Source organism: Pristiophorus japonicus, chromosome 4, assembly GCF_044704955.1.
Source record: "Pristiophorus japonicus isolate sPriJap1 chromosome 4, sPriJap1.hap1, whole genome shotgun sequence".
In the NCBI taxonomy this organism is placed as follows: domain Eukaryota; kingdom Metazoa; phylum Chordata; class Chondrichthyes; family Pristiophoridae; genus Pristiophorus; species Pristiophorus japonicus.
The window spans coordinates 28,969,924-28,985,420 of NC_091980.1; the positions used below are offsets into that span (position 1 = coordinate 28,969,924).

General features: G+C 44.7%; 1 protein-coding gene across 3 annotated transcripts in view; it reads right to left on the reverse strand.

Annotated features, from left to right (window-relative positions):
* rbm27 (RNA binding motif protein 27) overlaps positions 1-15,119 on the reverse strand; it is a 186,194-nt gene extending 171,075 nt beyond the window's left edge. Inside the window, exon 1 of one of the 3 annotated variants that reach the window (XM_070878061.1) lies at positions 14,311-15,119. In XM_070878061.1, coding sequence (XP_070734162.1) covers positions 14,311-14,369 — 59 coding nt within the window. In that variant the 5' untranslated portion in view covers positions 14,370-15,119. The remainder of the gene's footprint in view (positions 1-14,310) is intronic. The other 2 variants (XM_070878058.1, XM_070878060.1) reach the window with 2 other exon arrangements.
* Between the last annotated feature and the right edge of the window lie 378 nt (positions 15,120-15,497).

Genomic DNA, 15,497 nt, shown 5'->3' on the forward strand with positions numbered 1-15,497 from the left:
AAGAAAATGGCACTCAGGATTACTGGAAAAGACACATTTGAAGCACCTTGGGATGTATTACTATGTTACGGTGCTATATAAATACAAGTTGTTGTTTTTGTTGAATTACATTTTTTCAGATGCTTTTGGATCCCTATTTGTATTGAAATTTCAGTAAAACACCCATGAATAGATCTGTAACGATCAGTCAGAGCAGCTAAGAATCTTCAATAAATACCATCGGAAAAGAAGATTTCAAATAAAATTAACTTCTCATTCCAACACCACTGCCTGAACCACAAATGGAAAAATTGGTAAAAATGTAGAAACGGACGTTTGAAGCCCACTGCGTTCACACTGTGACATTCTTTGACACCTCAGACATCAGGTGAAAAGGGGTTTCTCCATTCTGTGCCATTAATAGCCAACGTGTTCTGGACTCCTCCCAATGTGCAGAATAGGACTGCATTCATGCCCATTATTTTAGATAAGATATTCAATTGAACAGATCTCTCAATGATATAAAGAGGGCTGAGAGGACGTACTAAATGATTACTTTTTTGAAGTATTCACTAAAGAATAGCCCAGTACCACGGAACCCATTATAGGAGGTCCAACATGTAAATTTTATGATCACAGCATCACTGGAATAGAGATCCTAGGCCAGTTGGAACAAATTAATCTCCAGGGGACAGACGGTATACATCTCAGGGTACTAAATGGGATTAGAGACAAATTCTGCAAAGTGCTGATGGTGTGTGTGGGAGTTGAAGAGCACATGAGAGGTACCACTGATTAGAAACAAACCCACATGCTCGGCAACTTTTTGACGAAGGCAACAAGATGAAGACTCCAGTGGCTGACAGCTTTTGCCGTCGGTGCACTCTGTGTGCAAAAGTACGGGCGTCCTTAAAGGAGAGTGTGCACTGCCGCCATGTTATGTTTTTGCAGTTGGCCCGACAATTATGCCCCCGGGTTCGGCCAGGCAACCAACAGGCAGCCTAGTATCCCCTCTTGGGTACCAGGCCGCTGGCCCAGTCAAAGCCCTCTCTGATGGCCCAGTGGACCTAACTAAGATAAATGCAGAGTTCGCAGCAGCCCTCCCCTTTAACTGAAGGGGAGAGACGTTGTGATGCGCCAGTACGATGATGTCATCAGCACAGCGGTGATAACTGACAGCTGCGGACACTCCATCCCGTCCCCACTAGTGACAGCCAATGCGCTCCACTCCCACTTCCGCCCCCATGATGATCCACTTCTGCTCCGCTGGGAAAAAAAAGCCCAAGGAGCTGAATTTCGCCGGATAGGCCGCCGCATCAATTGTGGCGGCCAGAACACTTCAAAAACAGCAGGTTCGCCCCGTTTCCGGCGGAGGATAATTTCTACCCCCTTAACTCTTGTACTCCAATCCCTTTTCAAAAAAGGCTAACATACCATTTGCTTTCCTAATTGCTTGCTGTACCTGCATGTTAGCTTTCTGTGATTCATGTACAGGGACACCCAGGTCCCTCTGAATACCAACATTTCCCAATCTCTCACTATTTAAAAAATATTTTGCTATTCTATTTTTCCTACCAAAGTGGCTAACTTCACATTTCTCCACATTATATTCCATCGGTCATATTCTTGCCCACTCACTTAACCTGTCTATATCCCCTCGAAGTCTCATTGCATACGCCTCACAACTTACATTCTCACCTAGCTTTATATCAGCCGCAAACTTGGATACATTACACTCAATCCCGTCATCTAACTCATTGATATAGATTGTAAGTATCGGAGGCCCAAGCACTGATCCTTATGGTACCCCGCTAGTTACAGCCTCCAACCTGAAAATGACCCCTTTATTCCTACTATTCTGTTTTCTGTCCGTTAACTAATTCTCAATCCATGCTAATATGTTACCCACAATCCCATTAGCCCTAATTTTGTGTAATAACCTTTGGTTGAGTAATGAGACTATTAAAATGAGTATGAAGATGTGACAGAACATCAATACAGATCCCAAGAATTTTGTTTAGCTGTTGTCTTGGCTCAGTGGGTAGAACTCACAGCTCAGAGTCCGAAGGTTGCGGTTATAATTGGAGCGCATAATCTCGACCATGAGTGTCAAACATGCAGCCCAAGGTACAGCTTCATCCGGTTTCAAGGTTGTCGCGAGTTCTGAAATGGGACACAAATCTCCCGGTGCTGCTTCCAAAAGTCCGAGAGAACTATGCCATTTAAACCTCGTGTCGCAGATCCCACCCCCCTCCCCTCCCGCTCTTTGACATCCATTTAAGGGCCACTGCTCGGGCCAGAGTCGAACTGGAAAAATAAGTCGGTGTGTGCACAGCGTATGCTCCACCGAGTCTCTCACACATTTTGCAGAAGGGTCCTAAAATAGTGCAGGACCCTTCTTTGCATATTTAAATTGATCCCATGCTGATTTCGGACAGCCTCCGGGTCCATCTAAAAACAGTGAGGACCAATATGATGGCAACCATGTCGAAGGGATATAAATACAAAGATGAGAATTTTAAATTCCAGGCTTCAGGGCACAGAAAGCGAATGTAGGTTGACAAGAACAAGGGTCATGGCCAAGCACGACAAAGTTCTGGATGAGCTGAAGTTGACAGAGGGTGAAGAATGGGATACCAGCCAGGAGAGCATGGAATAAGTGATCCTGGAAGTGACAAAGACATAGGAGGAGGGTTTCAGCAGCAGATTGACTGAGGCAATGTATCGAAGTAGACATTTTGTAGTTACGGAGAGAATATGATGATAGAAGCTCAGCTGGGAGTTATGGTTGCATGTGAAATTAGGCCCTTTTTTCTATTCAGTATCAAAGTGACTCAGCACCTTTTATTGAGAAAATTTTCAGACTGCAAGGCTGAGAAAACTGCACCATAAATAGAATGTCTGGAACATACAAAATAGAACCTTTAGCAGATGCATAGAAAAAGTGAACCTTGTGAGAACTTCTATCCGTACCAGTTTAGAAGACTGTGTCGAATATTATGCATCTTTTCAAACTTAAAGCACAGTACAAAGCAGCACACAACCAATACAGTAAAAGTATTAATTGGCCAGAATGAGAGGGTACTGTACTGCTTAACATTGTAAAAATGTCTTGCCGACAGCTGTTATAATGTCATTTCTGCTACACTGCCCCACTAACTAGCAACTGTAATAATGTCCTCGGTAACAAGGATGACTTATGAGCCTTGAGGAACAACTTCAGCCAGAAACAGTGTCATCCCTCCACAGGTACTACTGGACAACTTTTTTCTCTATATCTCCACAGAGATATGCATGCACACAAACAAAATGATTGATCAATAGAACTTGCCAATGTGCCAAAACTGATTGTTTTAATCAGTCTGGATGCTGTACCAATTGTTTCATTGTCCTTTTACGCCTCCTCATCTTCAGATTGCCCTCATGTCATGTACCATTCCTCTCCAACTATAAAATCAGGCAAGTGACCAGTTTAGATATCCCTACCAGTTACAAAAGAGGATTCTGGAGTGACTCAACTTCCATTTTGCATGCCCTGTGTTAAAGGTACCTGGCTTCCACTCCAATGTCTGAGTTTGGGGATACACTATGTGAGCAATCAACCAGGGGAAGTCTCTGCTGTTTTACTTCCGAAACAAGAGCTGAATTTCATCACTTTCAAAAACTGAGGGAGCAAGATTCTGTACTGAATCAGAGTTTGTTCCTCCCTCATAACATCAAGGTTCAAAAAACTTGACAATCAGTACCACAGCAATGTGTTCTGCGCTGCAATAAAATATTTAGGCTTCAATCACCAACACCTCAAGCATTCTGAAATATATGCCTGAAAGGAGTTAATTCTGTTTCTTAGAACAGTATGTTACAGAACCTACAAGGGAGCAAGGTATCTTAGATCTGGTCCTGTGTAACGAGACAGGAATAATAAACGATCTCCTCGTAAAAGATCCTCTCGGAATGAGTGATCACAGTATGGTTGAATTTGTAATACAGATTGAGGGTGAGGAAGTAGTGTCTCAAACGAGCATACTATGCTTAAACAAAGGGGACTAGAGTGGGATGAGGGCAAAGTTGGCTAAAGTAGACTGAAAACACAGACTAAACGGTGGCACAATTGAGGAACAGTGGAGGACTTTTAAGGAGATCTTTCATAGTGCTCAACAAAAATATATTCCAGTGAAAAAGAAGGGCGGTAAGAGAAGGGATAACCAACCGTGGATAACCAAAGAAATAAAGGAGAGTATCAAATTAAAAACCAATGCGTATAAGGTGGCCAAGGTTAGTGGGAAAATAGAAGATTGGGAAAATTTTAAACGACAGCAAGAATGACTAAGAAAGCAATAAAGAAAGGAAAGATAGATTACGAAGGTAAACTTGCGCAAAACATAAAAACGGATAGTAAAAGCTTTTACAGATATATAAAACGGAAAAGAGTGACTAAAGTAAATGTTGGTCCCTTAGAAGATTAGAAGGGGGATTTAATAATGGGAAATGTGGAAATGGCTGAGACCTTAAACAATTATTTTGCTTCAGTCTTCACAGTGGAAGATACAGAAACCATGCCAGAAATTGCTGGTCACAGGAATGTGGGAAGGGAGGACCTTGAGACAATTACTATCACTAGAGGGGTAGTGCTGGACAGTCTAATGGGACTCAAGGTAGACAAGTCCCCAGGTCCTGATGAAATGCATCACAGGGTATTAAAAGAGATGGCGGAAGTTATAGCAGATGCATTCGTTATAATCTACCAAAATTCTCTGGACTCTGGGGAGGTACCAGCGGATTGGAAAGTAGCTAATGGAATGCCTCTGTTTAAAAAAGGGGGCAGACAAAAGGCAGGTAACTATAGGCCGGTTAGTTTAACATCTGTAGTGGGGAAAATGCTTGAAACTATCATTAAGGAAGAAATAGCGGGACATCTAGATAGGAATAGTGCAATCAAGCAGATGCAGCATGGATTCATGAAGGGGAAATCATGTTTAACTAATTTACTGGAATTCTTTGAGGATATAACGAGCATGGTGGATAGAGGTGTACCGATGGATGTGGTGTATTTAGATTTTCAAAAGGCATTCGATAAGGTGCCACACAAAAGGTTACTGCAGAAGATAAAGGTACGCGGAAGTCAGTGGAAATGTATTAGCATAGAGAATTGGCTGACTAACAGAAAGCAGAGAGTCGGGATAAATGGGTCCTTTTCGGGTTGGAAATCGGTGGCTAGTGGTGTGCCATAGGTGCTGGGACCACAACTGTTTACAATATACATAGATGACCTGGAAGAGGGGACAGAGTGTAGTGTAACAAAATTTGCAGATGACACAAAGATTAGTGGGAAAGCGGGTTGTGTAGAGGACACAGAGAGGCTGCAAAGAGATTTAGATAGGTTAAGCGAATGGGCTATGGTTTGGCAGATGGAATACAATGTCGGAAAGTGTGAGGTCATCCACCTTGGGGAAAAAAAAACAGTAAAAGGGAATATTATTTGAATGGGGAGAAATTACAACATGCTGCGGTGCAGAGGGACCTGGGGGTCCTTGTGCATGAAACTCTTTTGAGTTTACCTGCGAAAACATAAAACATGTATCCGTGCCACCCGACCTGGATGACACACACAAGACATTTACAAGGCCCTTTTTTTTTTTTTTTTTGTGGTTTTTTTTTTTGGGCACTAAAATCAAATTTTTCCTTTTTTCCAGTGCCCCCTAAAAAAGGAGAGGGGGACACTAAAAGCACCGGCAATTAAAACAAATTAAACTTAAAAAACGTAAAATCAAATTAAAATTTGGTTGCCGGGCGTGATGATGCACTCCAGTCCCTCCGGTGCCCACCTCTCGCGGAAGGCCGCGAGCGTACCGGTGGACACCGCGTGCTCCATCTCCAAGGACACCCTGGACCGGATGTAAGAGCGGAAGAGAGGCAGGCAGTCAGGTTGAACGACCCCCTCGACCGCCCGCTGCCTGGACCGGCTGATGGCACCCTTGGCCGTGCCCAGGAGCAGTCCTACGAGGAGGCCTTCGGACCTACCCGCTCCCCTCCGCACAGGGTGCCCAAAGATCAGGAGAGTGGGACTGAAGTGCAGCCAGAATTTCAGGAGCAGCCCCTTCAAATAGTGGAACAGGGGCTGCAACCTCGTGCATTCAATAAAAACATGGAACACGGACTCCTCCAGACCGCAGAAATTGCAGGCGGCCTGGGAGTCCGTGAACCGGCTTAAAAATTTATTGCACGGCACTGCTCCGTGCACCACCCTCCAGGCCAAGTCCCCGATGAATAGTGGGAGGACCCCTGCGTAGAGTGCCCTCCATCGGGGACCCCCGCCTCCTCCGGACGGCAAGATGGTACACCATGGCGTGGATGGCAAAGTTGAGGGTGTGCAGGAGCATCCCGTACAGGAAACCCCTCCGCGCGGAACTGAAAGGCACGGAGGGGATTTCCCCGAGGCGGCTTCCTTGTGCATGAAACTCTTTTGAGTTTACCTGCGAAAACATAAAACATGTATCCGTGCCACCCGACCTGGATGACACACACAAGACATTTACAAGGCCCTTTTTTGTTTTTTTTGGGGGGTTTTTTTTGTGTTTTTTTTTGGGCACTAAAATCAAATTTTTCCTTTTTTCCAGTGCCCCCTATAAAAGGAGAGGGGGACACTAAAAGCACCGGCAATTAAAACAAATTAAACTTTAAAACGTAAAATCAAATTAAAATTTGGTTGCCGGGCGTGATGATGCACTCCAGTCCCTCCGGTGCCCACCTCTCGCGGAAGGCCGCGAGCGTACCGGTGGACACCGCGTGCTCCATCTCCAAGGACACCCTGGACCGGATGTAAGAGCGGAAGAGAGGCAGGCAGTCAGGTTGAACGACCCCCTCGACCGCCCGCTGCCTGGACCGGCTGATGGCACCCTTGGCCGTGCCCAGGAGCAGTCCTACGAGGAGGCCTTCGGACCTACCCGCTCCCCTCCGCACAGGGTGCCCAAAGATCAGGAGAGTGGGACTGAAGTGCAGCCAGAATTTCAGGAGCAGCCCCTTCAAATAGTGGAACAGGGGCTGCAACCTCGTGCATTCAATAAAAACATGGAACACGGACTCCTCCAGACCGCAGAAATTGCAGGCGGCCTGGGAGTCCGTGAACCGGCTTAAAAATTTATTGCACGGCACTGCTCCGTGCACCACCCTCCAGGCCAAGTCCCCGATGAATAGTGGGAGGACCCCTGCGTAGAGTGCCCTCCATCGGGGACCCCCGCCTCCTCCGGACGGCAAGATGGTACGCCATGGCGTGGATGGCAAAGTTGAGGGTGTGCAGGAGCAGCCCGTACAGGAAACCCCTCCGCGCGGAACTGAAAGGCACGGAGGGGATTTCCCCGAGGCGGCTTCCTTGTGCATGAAACTCTTTTTGGAGTTCACCTGCAAAAACATAAAACATGTATCCGTGCCACCCGACCTGGATGACACACACAAGACATTTACAAGGCCCCTTTTTTATTTATTTTTTTGTGTTTTTTTTTTGGGGCACTAAAATCAAATTTTTCCTTTTTCCAGTGCCCCCTATAAAAGGAGAGGGGGACACTAAAAGCACCGGCAATTAAAACAAATTAAACTTTAAAACGTAAAATCAAATTAAAATTTGGTTGCCGGGCGTGATGATGCACTCCAGTCCCTCCGGTGCCCACCTCTCGCGGAAGGCCGCGAGCGTACCGGTGGACACCGCGTGCTCCATCTCCAAGGACACCCTGGACCGGATGTAAGAGCGGAAGAGAGGCAGGCAGTCAGGTTGAACGACCCCCTCGACCGCCCGCTGCCTGGACCGGCTGATGGCACCCTTGGCCGTGCCCAGGAGCAGTCCTACGAGGAGGCCTTCGGACCTACCCGCTCCCCTCCGCACAGGGTGCCCAAAGATCAGGAGAGTGGGACTGAAGTGCAGCCAGAATTTCAGGAGCAGCCCCTTCAAATAGTGGAACAGGGGCTGCAACCTCGTGCATTCAATAAAAACATGGAACACGGACTCCTCCAGACCGCAGAAATTGCAGGCGGCCTGGGAGTCCGTGAACCGGCTTAAAAATTTATTGCACGGCACTGCTCCGTGCACCACCCTCCAGGCCAAGTCCCCGATGAATAGTGGGAGGACCCCTGCGTAGAGTGCCCTCCATCGGGGACCCCCGCCTCCTCCGGACGGCAAGATGGTACGCCATGGCGTGGATGGCAAAGTTGAGGGTGTGCAGGAGCAGCCCGTACAGGAAACCCCTCCGCGCGGAACTGAAAGGCACGGAGGGGATTTCCCCGAGGCGGCTTCCTTGTGCATGAATCCCAAAAAGTTAGTTTGCAGGTGCAACAGGTAATCAGGAGTGCGAATGGAATTCAAGTCACAGATAGATAAATTTTTAACCAATAAGGGAATTAAGGGTTATGTGGAGCGGGTGGGTAAGTGAAGCTGAGTCCACGGCCAGATCAGCCATGATCTTGTTGAATGGCGGAGCAGGCTCGAGGGGCTCGATGGCCTACTCCTGTTCCTAATTCTTATGTTCTTATCTTATGTTCTAATGATAATGTTTTTCCTTCATAGTTTTACTGTCATTACCTCAAATGTGAGCCATTTTGATTTTGGAACTTAACTGTTCCATATAGGTGGATCAGCGGGCTCTAGGACATCATGGGCCACCCCAACCTGTGTGAGAACATCTCCGCAGGTCGGGGCTTCAAAAAAAGCTGGAGCATGCCACTGAAGTTTCCAGCGTGAGCTGACACAAATGTGCGACTGGGTGACATCATCAGGAACCAGGTTGCCGTTTGGAGCGTGGGCAGGAACATCGGTTGGGCCCTGGTACAGCAGAAGAGTGGGAAGATCATGGCGGACTTGCGATGAGAGATCATGGCTGAAATTTGGTGGGTGATCGTGGCGGAGGTTCTGCAAACATTTGGTGCGGAGGGAGATCATGGCGGAGGTGCGCCGAGTGTCTTTGTGGCGGAGGTGCGGCGAATGAGGGTACGGGGCCCAGAAGAGCAGAGGGCCCAGGGGCAGCTCGGGCCCGCCCACACTGCCATATGTGTGCGCACTAGGTCCGGGCAGCAGAGCAGGTCTCCAGTCATCCTGGTTAACCCTTGCCACTGGATAAAGGCCTAGTTCTGTCAAGCCCATGTGGTGGCTGATGTGCAACGGTCACGACATTTAAAAAAAAACACGCACAGGCATCTTCCACCCACTCAATTGGAGCTCAAGACTGGAAATCGGGTCCTTCATTGATACATCTGTGAACTCGTGGAAGCAAGTCATCCTCGTTCGAGGAACCACCTATGATGATGATGACGACGACGACGACGACATATATTCACTTCTCTAAGATATACTGCAGCGATGCCAACAAAAATAAGTGAAAAAGACACCATTTTCTAGCATGTTCTGTGCCCATTCCCATTAATTGCACAGAAGGGTCGGTAACCAGAGGACAGAGACTGGAGAAGCTGGGGTTGCTCTCCTTAGAGCAGAGAAGGTCAAGAGGAGATTTGATAGATGTGTTCAAAATCAGAGTAAATCAGGAGAAACTGTTTCTAGTGGCAGAAGGGTCGGTAACCAGAGGACACAGATAACCAGAGGTAACATAAGGAAACATTCTTTTACACAGCAAGTTATTGTGATCTAGAACACACTGCCTGAAAGGATGGTGGAAGCAGATTCAATAATAATATTCAAAAGAGAATTGGATAAATACGTGAAGGGAAAACATTTACGAGGTTATGGGGAAAGAGCAAGAGTGGGACTAACTGGATAGCTCCACCATAGAGCCGGAACAGGCACGATGGGCCGAATGGCCTCGTTCTGTGCTGTATCATTCTACAATTCCATGAAATTACTCTGTACATCTGAAGCTAGTAACAGCTTCCTCTAAACCCATGTGGGCATCGCAGGCAAGGCCTGTATTTATTGCCCATCGCTTGTAGCCCTGGGAAGGTGGTGGTAGGCCTTCTTTTTGAACAGCTGCAAGTGGTTTGATACAACTGAGCAGCTTGCTAAGCCACTTGAGAGAGCAGTTAAGAATCAACCACATTGGTGTGGTGTGGTACTGGAGTCACATAGAACAGACTTGGTAAGGATGGTAAGTTTCCTTCCCTAAAGTACATCAGCAAGCCAGTTGAGTTTTTACAACAATCCATCATCTTCATAGTCATTTTTACAAATACCATCTTTTTATTTTTGGATGTTTTTTTAATACCAAATTCAAATTCTCAAACTTCAATAATGAGATTTGAACTTGCATTCTCTGAATTATTAGTCGAAGCCTCTGGATTACTAGTCCAGTAGCGTAACCAGTACGTTACCGTAAACCCAAGTACAATATAATGAAAACATTGAAAATAAAGTGAAACACCCACTGTTCATAAAAACAAATTCAGAACGGTGACTGCTTACTGGCACAAACATAACTGTTCCGAACACTGTACTGAGCTGAATGATATGGTCCAGGACATACCAAAATTTGCCTTGCAATGTTACCGTAAACATTTTCAAAATGGAAATAAGGAAATCAAGTTAGTAATTGTGATTAGCTCCACATCCTTACTAAATAAACGCAGTAAATCACATATTTTTAATCTAATTAGAAAAGAAAACAAACCCCTTCCAGCAAGGGGAGCAGGGACAAAAAAAATCAATACTCTAGCCTGCATGAAAAGATTTGCATTTAGATAGCGCCTTTCACGATCACCAGACGTCCCAAAGCACTTTGCGGCCAATGAAGTACTTTTTGTAGAGTAGTCACTGTTGTAATGTAGGCAATGCAGCAGCCAATTTGCACACAGCAAGCGCCCATAAACAGAATGTGAGTGACCAGATAATGTTTTAGTGATGTTGATTGAGGGATAAATATTGGCCAGGATACCGGGATAACTCCCCTGCTCTTCTTCGAGATAATGCGATGGGATCTTTTACGTCCATCTGGCGGAGCAGACGTGGCCTCGGTTTAATGCCTCACCCGAAATATAAATGCTCCTAATTACAATTTTTAAATTATCAATTTTCTTCCCCTTCTCTTATGCTAGAATTGCTGTTCTGCAGGCAACACAAACTGTTGTGTTCCTCACCAAATTCTCCATCCTCAGTGTACGAGCCAAAACAGAATGTCAGCTGGCTGCTCACCAAGATAGGTGGCCAATGCCCAATCCTGCCCTCACCTAATTAATCCACACATGCCCTTTCCAGAGGAGATGACTGAATAACAATCAGGAATTTTCCATAGCTACACATAAAGTGAGTCAACCAAGGCATCATCATCATCATTGCCCTATGTCGGTATACCTCCGTACAACAGGTGTACATGTATAACTGTGCCATCGAGGAAACCCTTTATATTGTAATTAAAATGTGACAGTGACATGTCATAAAATTGTTGGTCAAACATTGTCATTCCTAGTTCATTTTTATTTTTAGAATAATTACATCTATACAGCATGTTAAATATTTTTAAATGGCCAAAGGAAGGTAGCATGCAAATGAAATCAATACTTTCTTTGCTCCATTTTAAAGTAACCCGCAACATGGCATCAATTTGCCAGAATTTGTTACATTTTTTCTAGTGCTAGCCAACAAATTATCTGATTTTATTAACAACTTGCCATGATGGGATTTGAACTCTTCATCTCTGGGATACTTATCTAGTACCATAATAAGATGCTGAGAAGAGGATCTCCTCATGGCTTAGCGAAGAACGCACTATACATCTGAGGTTCACGATGTACCACACAATCCCAGATGGGGCAGTAGTTTGTCAAAACAACTAACCTCAGTGTATCTGGGCTGGAGGAGGGAATGGGGCGAGGGGAGATGCAGAAACTGCCAGCATAGTTCCCATTCCGATTGCTAGCTAGTAGCCTCTACATATGGACTTTGAAGGAGGGCAGATTTGGCCTTGTTTGTGACTTTCTCTGCTCTCTTCCCCCCCCCCCCCCCCACCGCCACCCCCTCCTAGTTAAAACAGTCTGACGACATTCATAGCCTATGTACACACATGTAAAGCGGCAAAACACCAGCAAGCTGCCAGAGCCCACAAATCCATACTTGAGCAAGCCCATCAAATGAGATTAAAAAATATAGAAGTGAGAAAGCAGAGAATTTTAAATGCTGAGGAAACAAAACAAAATATTGAAACACTATATAAGTGAATATACAAATTAAACTTTTTATAATTGCCAAATACACAAAACATGTTCACTCAATATAAACCCTAATAATGTAATTAACTTGACAACAAACGTTCTTTAATATATAGGTCTTGGTCTTGATCTCGTAATATAGTTGGAATAAGAGTGGCTTTACTGATTACGGGTAGAAGCACAGAACGCATCAATATTCAAATCACCCACAGATTCATAGGTCATAAAATCCTGTGTCAACATGGGATTTCTGTACAGGTACAAGAATATTTTTTTTAAACTTAGGATATGGTTACGACACCAAAAGGAAATGACTGAAGTTGAAATCTTTGCAAGCACAATGGTATGGAGTTTTTTTTCCTCTAGTCCACTGCAATATGAGAAATAATGCTAAATAATGTTTTTATGGCCACAGCAATAACTACTACTCATTCCAGTAAATAACATTCTTCCAACAAAATGTTTTGGAAAGTTCGATGCAGAAAAATATGAAAGAAGGGCCATAAGTTATCCTGAAAGGAGAAGGAGCAGATTCGCTTAGATGGTGAAAATTCAGCAAGATTCCAATCTGGCATAAGTTTTTCCTGATCCCACCTTCAAATCTCCCACTTCCAAATTTTGAATCTCATGGATCTTTTATTTTGCTTTTCGCCCCAATCAGAATTTAATTTCATTCACCACCCACTATCCTAAACTGAGTGTCAAGGCATCATCAGACAATGGCAAAGAAAGCATAAATTCAGTCTTTGTTGCACCAGAACCACAGACGGCATTCTGGAATTGCAGTGTGACACAACTAGCAAATTGCGATATTTAAAAGTCCCTTGTGGAATTCAAAAGCCTTTTATTTAATATACACTAACGAATCTCCTGTGACATGACTCTCAGTAAATTTGATGATATGCTGTTTTATAATGATTGGAGTATTGTATCAGTTCACAGACATGGATGTAATGATTCCCTTATTATGGCGGATCTGTGATTAAGATGCCCTCTTTCCTAAAGTCGAATTGCTTTAAATAAACAGAGCCTGAAGTCAATCAGAATTTAACAGTTGCTTGGTAAGGGAAGTTTGCAGATTAGAAGGTACTTGTAAATTTTCCATCTCCAAGGTAGAAACAAAGTTATGAAATGGCTACTTTTCAGGTTATACTTTTGACATTTTTAAGTGTGACGGATACTCTGAAAACTTCCCACACTCCCAACACCATAACATTTATTCAAACGCCTTTGGATTTTTAGTTTTACATTAAACAAAGAGTGCAAGAATTTTCATTTGTACAGCATTTTTGCAACTTCAGGACGTTCCAAGGCGCTTCACAGCCAATTAAGTATTTTTGAAATATAGTCACTGTTGCAATGCAGGGAAACGTAGCAGCCAATTTAGGCACAGCCAGTTCCCACAAACAGCAATGTGATAAATGACCAGATTATCTATTCTAGTGACATCGGTTATATAAATGTACGCTATTGTTGTTGGAGGGGCTCACATTCCACCACTGCCTGATCAGAACATTAATAATGGTCATTGAAGGTTGGCAGAGTAAACAATGATTAATAATGTAACATTTTACTAGTCAACCTGTTGCAGACCTATTAATTCTAGAACATATTATGCTTCTTTTGGATATAAAAGTGAATACTCAAAATACACCTTTTAGTTTACTCTCCCATCTAACTTGCAGTAATTAGTGAGAATACTTCACTTAAGACAAAATACTCCAAAAGTCTGATAAGAGTTTTAGAAAGATAACCTAAACTATATGGTCAATACATTTCAATAGCAATTAGGAACTTCACATAAAATCTTTCTGTTCAGTAAAATTTCTCTTTTCACTTGTTCCAAACTTGTTCCAATTTCCCCAAAAATTGAGAGCGGGTGGAGGATCTTCTATTATAATTTAAAGTTGATGACAGCCCTAAATACAAGTTCGAAGAGTTTGGATTCGTAAAAGTAATTAGAATACTTGTTTCCAAAGAGTTAACACATCACAAAAACAGTCTCCAAAGACAATTTAACAGATTACATTATTTTGTTCAATTTTAATCGAGGTGACAGAGCACAGTGCAAGCGTGTGGCCTTGCAAGCCTGGCTCATGTGGCAGCCTCGGGGCCTGAAAAGTCTCCACTCCCCCTCCTCCTCTCCCCAGTACATTTGAATCAGCGGAGGTTTTCTTTTTTTGGAATAATACTCACATCGGGTCCAGCGCCCTCGACAACCAAGATCTGAAAGCGTCCAGATTCTCTATGATCATCTTCCTAAGGTCTCTGGCCCAGTCGCTGTCTCACCATCAGAATGTCAGCCTCAGTGAAAGTCCACCAGCAACATGACAACAAACCAGAGCCGAGCAGGCCGCGCCGCGCTCCTAAACAGCGATTCAGGCGGCAGCTCGACGGACGGGGCCGTTGACCAATCGCCGACCGGTTCTTGGCCGAACCAACCAATGGGAAGGGGAGAAGGGGGCGGGACACGTTAGCCGGAGCAGGTTAGCTTGAGGTTGTCCTCAACGGCCTAGGGGAACTGAGCAACTGATCGGTCCAAATATCGCTTTTTTTAAAAAAAAAAGTTCAAACGTGGGTTTGTGGAAGGGAAAATATATATATATATATTTTAAATACACACTACAAAAACGGCAAACATTTACTCAGACCAAAGCGGGGGTGGGGGAGGGGGAAAAGACTAGGCCGCACTGCTCAATCAAACCTCAAGACGTCGTGCAGGCACGTAGCGTTTGAGAGGCAGCGTTACCGTCCAATCAGAATGCGGGTGACCCGTTGCTCTCCTTTCTCATTGGACGACTGTACAGAATAAGGCGGGACGTTCCGCGCTCACGGGCTACCCTGCGTCCTAAACCATATGGTGCAACGAGCGCGAGGTGCGGCAATTACAATAAAAATGATTGGGAGCGCGTGTAAAATGTATTACTACGGCGATGGGCCAGATAACTATAATCAAATAATACTAAATTCTCACATAACGCCAGAGATCACGTTACCACGTCATCGGACGTAACATTTTGACGGACGCCACGCAAAGCCCCGCCCCCTCATTGAGCCTCGCGAGATTTAAATAAGCCGTCTCGCGAGATAATCCATGTCCCGCGCGCTACGTCCTAGCAACCAGGATCACAGCACTGCAGCAACCCAGAGGAAGGGTTGAGTGTTATATGTGTCCTGCGGTAGCACAGCAACCAATGAGCAAAGCAATCGCGAGATAAATATAGATTTTTTTTAAAAAGCAGGCGCCCCATTTTAATTTTAAATTTCAGCCAGTGGCTCAGTGGGTAGCACTGTCTGACCTCTGAGTCAGAAGGTTGTGGGTTCAGGACCCATTTCCAGAGACTTGAGCACAAAAATCTCGGCTGACACCCCCGGTGCAGTAC